At 42.3% G+C, this 8,118-nt stretch overlaps 1 protein-coding gene across 2 annotated transcripts in view; it reads right to left on the bottom strand.

Moving 5' to 3' along the window:
- The window catches only part of shroom3 (shroom family member 3), a 63,892-nt gene extending 58,230 nt beyond the window's left edge, over positions 1-5,662 (bottom strand). For both annotated transcript variants that reach the window (XM_076758590.1, XM_076758591.1), the window contains exon 1: positions 5,116-5,662. In XM_076758590.1, coding sequence (XP_076614705.1) covers positions 5,116-5,274 — 159 coding nt within the window. In that variant the 5' untranslated portion in view covers positions 5,275-5,662. The remainder of the gene's footprint in view (positions 1-5,115) is intronic.
- Positions 5,663-8,118: the final 2,456 nt, after the last annotated feature.

Below are 8,118 nucleotides of genomic sequence, written 5' to 3'. Positions count from 1 at the left end.
TAAAGAACAGACTGCAGCCAGAATGCTATCGGATCATTCCATCTGGATAATCTTCTTCTTCCACCTCTTCTTCCACTATCACCGTGCACATTGCAGCAGTCCCTCGAGACTATCTTACATTGCTTCACTTGACCTGAGATGCACAATATTTGTTCAAAGGTCCACCAGCTCTGCCATATTGAGACTCAATCACAAAGCAGACTCAAGATAACGAATGATTTATTTTTTTCTCCTAGTCATTATGTGTCATATCTTTTACTCATTTCAAACAGATATTGTAATGAATGAAAAAACCCCAAAGTTTCTCTCCAAATACAAAGTCAATACAGTTATTAAAGCTTAAGAAAAGTGTACTTTTTGGTGTGTTTGGAGACACATTTTACTTGATTGACAGGCGTCTCATCCTATCACACTCTGGTTGCCCGTTGATTGTCCCAAGGACAGGCTGTCTTTTTGGTTCCTGTAACTGACAAAGGTGAATCTGAGCTTGAACTCCAGCTTTGAGACATCTGTAGATAACGACCCAAATCAGGTCAGGTTCACCATGAGAAGCAGAAATCCAGCAACTAACGCCAGAAAGTGCCGATTGCTAGTTGTTTTTACATTCTTTCCTGTGATTGACAATGGTAACTAGCACTGCTCTGACACAATAAAACCCGCCCATCTGGGACTCTTCTAATGTTAAAACAACTGCCAGGAATTTCTTGCAGGGTGTGTCTGACCCCCTTCTGAATTGCAACATGTGTTTCTTTTTAATCAAAAGCATAATGCGTTTTGGCCCACACATCGCATCTCCATTTGTTCACACTCATGTATGTACTAACTCACTTGATTTGCCTATGTACGGTAGCCCTGAGGGAGCAAAACACAACAACACTGGACAAAACACAACAAAGTTACAGAACACAAAGACGTTTCAGACCAAACATCATCAAAGGTGGTATTAGTGTAAGGTGCAGGCCACTGACAAACAAAGATGGCTTTTCAAATGGAGTGTCTACATGTGTTGACATGTAAGTTTGACATAAAACAATGAAAAGGCAATAAGACACGACTCCGAGGTGTGTCTAATGAGCTGTGCTGATGTGAAGAAAATGAAACATCCTGTCAGAGCTGTGAAAGAAAAACAGTGTGTTCAAATGTAAACCATTCCTCAGCTCTGGAGAACTCCGCACATGCCTGCACTGTTTGCCTTTTTCAGGAATAAATATACCCAAATAAGGCTCACAGAATCACTCAGTAACTCTGTGTGAGAGAGTGTGTGTGTGTATGTGTCTCTGTGTGTGTTTGTGTGTGTGTGTGTGTGTGTGTGTGTGTGTGTGTGTGTGTGTGTGTGTGTGTGTGTGTCACTGACTTTGGTATTCCAGCTGAAATTCATTATCCTGCTGACAGAGATATCCAAACAGAGCGGCTCAGCCTGTTCATACTGTGACTGAAACAACATACCTCCTTTAATCAATAAAGACTGTGTGATTTAGGAAAATGTTCTCAGACAACAGTGTGTGTGTGCGAGTTATTTTTCCTTTATAAACCGTATTTCTACTGTCCATCCGCCTAAAAAGTAAAAACTTAAGGAAAGTTGCTAAACATCAACGCAGCAGGGACGTCCTGGTGGTGCAGTGATTAAGACAAATACCAGGTGGCCACAGACTGTTGTTGCATGTCATACAACTCTCTCTACACTATGTTTCTGGTCTGTCACTATCTGAGCTGCAGAGAGCCAGATATCCTGACTAGTATGGGTCAATATTAAGATTGTGATTTATATGGGTAAGCTAATTTTGTACTTCACTACTGTACAGTTGCGGACTTGCAATACTTTTCATCCTTAGTATGGCCTTATTTTTTTTAAATGATCATTCATTTCATCTACAGCAGCTTCACTGTCACACAGTTCTTTAGCAAAGTAGAGTTCTTCAGGGCCCAAATCTACAAACCCGAGGACCTGACCAGTACCGAGCCTCAGGTCCTTTCTTTATCTTGTCCACCTCAGTTTGATTGGACCTGACAGGAGCTCAAACACATAGTACTCTTTCCTCTAGAAGTCTTCATCAGTCAATTTGGTTCTTTTGGATCAACTATGGACCTACGGACTCAGTCTGAGTTATATTACATGAAACTGGGTAGGGTCTAAAGTAGGTCTAATCATCCATTGGTCCCGTTCAGATCTGGTCTGTCCTTTTGTAAATGAATTCATACACATCAGCTTCTGGTAGGTTCTCCACCTCTACTGTGGCCAACCAATCAAAACACAGATTTGAGTGTGTATTCATCATTGATCATGTTACAGATTGTATTTGTCCCTTTTCAGTTTCCTGGAGGTGACCATGTTGGCGCCCGAGCTGTTCTCTCAGCAGAACAGTACAGAGAATGTAAAAATCATAACCCCAGATTCTATGAGTATAAGATCTGCCCTCAAAAAACTGTTGCTGTAAAAAACTGCTTTATGATCAATCTGCAGCAGGAAAACATTGATCAGTGCTGCAGTGAAGCATCACGTTTGAAACAGGCCATCTGAGAAGCAGTCAGAGTTTTTCCCAGCTGTGTCAGCGCTGAATGAGGTCACAGACCAGGAGCTTCAAACTAACTCGAAACACTCACTGATAAACACTTTTCCCTGGACTCTTTAATATACACAACTACGGTAAGCAGAGCAGATCAAAATGAACCAATGGCAGTAGATGTTGACACTGGAGAGTTTGGGTTACAGCTCTGCCATTCACCTTCATTCTGAAGGTGTGACCCTGGTAATGTTAGTGCACACATCCATTTTGATGCCAGTCATGAGACCTTCAGATTAAGACTCATTAAGGCTGTTTAACCTGAGCTGAACTGCCTGGATTAACAGAAACCTTCACTGTGACCTCTGACCCAGCTCAGTACAACAAGAAATGCTGATGATAAACAAGCTAAGGGCGCCTAATCTGTTTGATTCAACTCTGGCTGAAAAAGGCCTTGTCTGTCTAACCACTTTAACCAACGTGAATCTGAAAATCTGAGACAGCAGGTACATGCCACTTCCTGTTACTTCATCAGTCCCCCACTCCATCAGATCAGTGTTTTATAGCTGAGCAACTGTCATGACAAGTGAAACATAACAATCTGTAAATGAAAACTAATGAACTAATGAGTATTTTTACATGTAAAATACAGTAAATAAAAGTTTACATTCAAGATTTGACTTAAGCTTGAATACAAAAGTATTATCAGCAAAATGTACTTAAAATATCAAAAGCACTCATTGGGCATAACGATCCAGAGTGTTGTAATATCACATAAATCATATTTTTTAAATAATATTAATGAAGTATTAAGACACAAGTAGTATTTAATGTTATTTTTGCTCCTCTTAATTACTTCATATACTGCTGGATAGTTTCATCTATAACTTCCATCCAATATTTTAAAAGAGGAAAAAATTCCAGACAAAACATTGAATATTTACGAAATTATGAAAAGTATGTATGAGAAAAGTAACCACTGATCTGATTGAGATTAATATTTTAAGTTTGAATGAAGTTTCTATGTTAAAAAATGTGGAAGGTGTTGAGTGTCCCAGCACGTCAATGACACCAGTTACCTGAAACCCAGTGTGGATGCATGTGGTTTTGACTGTGCTTTCAAATTTAGCTGCCTTACTACAGACAGAGAGAGAAAAAGAAAAGAAAGAGCGACATTAGGCAGACATGAAGAGACAGACACACAGAAGAAAGACAGACTGAAAGGGAGAGGAAGTGAAGAGAAAGACAGAAAAATTAAGCCACACTGACAAATACACAGCGGCTGAAAGAGAGAGACGCTGTCAAGCCGACAGTCAGACATCAAGCAGTTGGGTCAAATATGGAGAACGCTGCTCACACTGATCCAAGAACAGCTCATAATACAAACATGAGTGTGTTCAAAAGCACCCAGGAAAACACATAATTCACATTCTTATCCAATTTACTGCCCTTTGGCCTCCACCCAAGAATAACTTGCACACACAGACACACACACACAGACACACACACACACACAGACACACACACATACACCGGTCTGCTGATTTGCATTTTAATGAAATGAGGCCACAGTGGCTGTAAGGACAGAGCAGGAATCATTAGTGATACTTGTCCATATTACAGACTCACTGTACCAGTCCCTGCAGTCATGTCAGGCCAGGGCTGAGCATTTAATGGTTTTTAAATCAAAATCACACTTTGACAGTGCCATATTTTAATTACACCATTACTCACAGTATCAATGATAAATCGACTAGCTAAAAGAGGTGAAATCATTATTCAGCATCCAGTGATTTTGCTGACTAAAAAACACCTTTTGTCTGCTACTGATGTAGCTTGTGTTTGTGTCTGTGAAGCTAATGCTATCTCTGCAGCTACAGTCAGGAGCTGTCGACTGAACTGTATGACACAGTATATTAAACACTGCCAGAGATGTGACTGACAAGTAGTTTGTCATCGTTACCATGTCCAGACAACTGCTGCTGTAATCCACAAAATTAAGACCAGCTTGAATCCATAATTATAATTACTAAATTAGTGACTCATTTTAAGTAAACCAGCCACAAATACAGGTCTGGAGGATGTTATATTTTTATTCTCCAGAGGGATCATTATAACAAAAACCATGCATTATAAACTGTGGGCAAGAAGTTTGAAAAAAGTAAGAATTTAGCAAGCAGGGAAGGTCAAATGCAATGATGCTGTTGGTTGCATTATGGGAAATGTAGGCTCCACTGTTTTGGGGGCTTATTCATATGTAAAAATCGGCATATGTCTCTATCTGTTTCTTCAATTTTGATCACTCCTCTTCTTCTTCTTCTTTTTAAATCCACCTCCAATCACACTTTTGAAATGGAAATGTATTACTAAAATTGCTGCAGTGCCCCTTTAAATCCCAATCTCAGTACGGATCAGAAGGCTATTACAACTTCTGACACATAAGCAAACTATAAGTAAACTTAAAAATAAAATCAAGAAAAATAAAATCTAGAAAAAATAATCAATAGTTTGACCACAATATCAAATAAAAATCTACCATAATTAGTGTATTACGGTAGGATACCATACGTGACGTGGAGCGCAGATCAGTGAGAACATGTTCCCTGTGTTGTACCTTAGAGATGATGAGCGGCTCGTCGTGCTCCAGGCCGCCCTGCACGGTGAAGCCCCACGGCGCTCCTCCCTGCAGCCGGGCCTTCACCAGCACCCAGCCGCCTCCTCCTTCTCCTCCGCCCGCCGCCTGCTGGAGCCCCGCCCGGCCGCCGCTCTCCATGCCCGCCCGGGGAGCGCTCTCTCCGGGCTCCACTGCCCTCAGCCCGGCAGCGGCACGGCGGACTGAGGAGGGAGGAACCTGACTGAAGATAACGATCTCTCCTTCACCAACGCATTTCCTTCATTCATTTATAATTCCTAGTTAAGAAAAAGGAGGAAAAACAAAGCTGGAGGTGTCCGAGCACCGAGCTGCGTTTCCTGCAAAGTGCATTCCTGAAGCGCAGAGAGCGGCTGATCCTCCGGCAGGCAGACTGCAACAACACCCCGAAACCACCCGCTGGAGTCTGAAGAGAGGGTTAAAAGTTTCCCGAGAGGAGAAAGTGGTAAAAGTTCACCATGAAGGAAGGTCAGATCTGATCAGATCTGCTCAAACACAAATCCAAACCTCCTCTCTCCCTCTCTCTGCCTCTCCGTCTCTCTCTGTGTGCCTGTCTCTCTTTCTATCTCCCTTCCGAAAATCAGTTTACCATCACAATAGGATTTACTGCGACTCACTGAGCGAAAAGAAAAGAGAGAGAGAGAGAGAGAGAGAGAGAGAGAGAGAGAGAGAGAGAGGTGGAGTGAGACAGAGGGAGATAGAGAGGGGGATAACAGAGGAGAGAGAAAGAGAGGAAGGCAAAGAAAGAAAAAATGAAAGAAAGAAGAGGAAGGTAAAAAAAGAAGAAAGAATTAAAGAAGGAAGGATGAAAGAATGGAAGGAAGAAAAAAAGGTGAAAGAAAAAAACAGAAATAAAGGAAGGAAAAGGGAAGAAAGTGGGAAGAATACAGAGGAGAAACTCTTATAGAAACAGGATAATTTAAAAAAATAAAAAGTAGAAGAGCTGTGAATAAAAGAGGGACACAGCACTGAAAGCAAAGGTTTCCTGTGTGTTTCCTGTGTGCGTGCCTGTGTGTGCGTGTGTGCTGATGAGTTGTAATCCAATCCTCCACAGTCAAAATGAACTCTGCTGCAGCCGCTCTGACACAGTTCCCATTCACACTGGAACCAGATTACTGTGGACAAGCACATTAAACTGCCTGCTGGATCAAATCGTTTACATGGTTCACAGTGAAGGTTACGTCAGCTGTTTGATGATCGGTTCACGTGTGGCAGGAAAACGTCTCATCAGCAGCACAACCTGAAGACCACAGAATGTTTCAAATGAAGCACTTCTTACAGTGTGCTGTCCATCCATCTCTGAAGTCGAAGTGCTTCTGGCTGTGCTGAAGGGGGTGGGGGGGTGAAAAGCTCCGTGGACATAAACTCCTCCTTGCTGCATCCTGGATTTCTCTCCAAGACTTCTCTGTCTTTTATCTGCCTTTATAGTTGGACACAATAACTTTCTGTCTCTCCTCACATTCATGATGTTGCGCTCAGATGTGTATACAAGTTAAAGGAGCAGTGTGTGGGATTCAGTGGCATCTAGCTGTGAGGTTGCAGATTGCAACCAACCGAGTACCCCTCACCTCTCCCTGTGCAACATGGTGGACTCATTTATGCACGGCTGAAACAATTAAGGCATTGTTCTGCAACCGAACAGATCCACATACCTGGCTGAAAGTGAAATGCTGTGAGCATCCCTGTGTTACACGGTTTATGGGAAAGTATTTAAATGGGAGCACAGCGGGAGAGAAGGGTAAAATACAGGAGAGTAAACAGGTCTGAACACAGCAAATGGTGACATAAGGTAAGCACAGTAGTGCTTTCAGCTAAATGCTAAAGTCAACATGCTGACATAGTCACACTGGCAATGCAAACAAGTTAGCATATTAGAATGCTAACAGCTGTACAGCTGAGGCTGATGGGAATGTCAATGATGTTGCAGGTATTTGGTCAAAAACCAAATTATTGGACGAATGACAAGTTTGACCTGATGATGGCACATAATGTTACGGGATGATCCAATAGGATGCATACCTGCCTGCTCAGGAATAGGTGGTACTCATCAGGTTGAAACCAACATTTTCTAAGTTTGTACATTTAAGAGCTGGAACTTCGTAGCATAAAGTGTGGAGAAGCATCAGCTGAAGTTTCAGCGGTGATATTAAGTTTGATAATGAAACTCTGAGGTTTGTTTTAATATTGTGAAGCAGTGATGTTTGAACCACAAGTTCAAAGGCATCACCTGATAATCGCTAAAGTGGCTGTAATCAACAATTCAACATTAACATTAAAAGTGACTCACATAACTTCCTGGATGTAAAAGGGATCAGTCTTAAGAGCAAACCCACAGAGAATTCAGGTGTTTGTTCCAAATCACACTGAGGTGTGGTCTCACTTTTGCAAATCTGTAACCAACCTGTTACCTGCAAACATTTCCTGACCTGCGCCGATGCCCGACAACCCTGACCCAGAATCGAACGGGCTCAGACGCTCATGTAAAGAAGCTTTTCTTGACCTTTAGAAGATCATTTAACCCTTGTCATGTAAATGATCTGAAAGCAGAAAAATCCAGTACAAACACACAGGTACAAGGTTTACACTCAACAATAACTTCCCAGTGACAGCAGCGACTGAGCTCCACCGCACACATCTACCAAAGTCACATTCCAGTGATTCAGCAGTCCTTCAGCAGGAGCAGGGCGTGTTGGCATTTGGGAATGTGGTTCGGTGAAGTGTCATCAAGTGTGTCAGCTGACAGGGGATTGATGGGGAGTAGAGAGGAGGCTGGTTTCTGCTTGAGGTTCAGGTGACGCGCAAGACACTTCACTGGACGCCAGGAGACCTCAGGCACAGTGATGACGTCCTCTTCTGATGGACTGAGGTCAAACAGACGAGGAGACAGAACAGTCCGTTGTTAAGTGACAGGTTTAAAATGTGATCACACCTGATTTTCATGGACAGGGCTGGAGAGTGCTTCTGCTG

This window comes from Chaetodon auriga, chromosome 19 (assembly GCF_051107435.1).
Source record: "Chaetodon auriga isolate fChaAug3 chromosome 19, fChaAug3.hap1, whole genome shotgun sequence".
Taxonomy (NCBI): domain Eukaryota; kingdom Metazoa; phylum Chordata; class Actinopteri; order Chaetodontiformes; family Chaetodontidae; genus Chaetodon; species Chaetodon auriga.
This window is presented reverse-complemented; position numbering and strand designations above follow the sequence as displayed.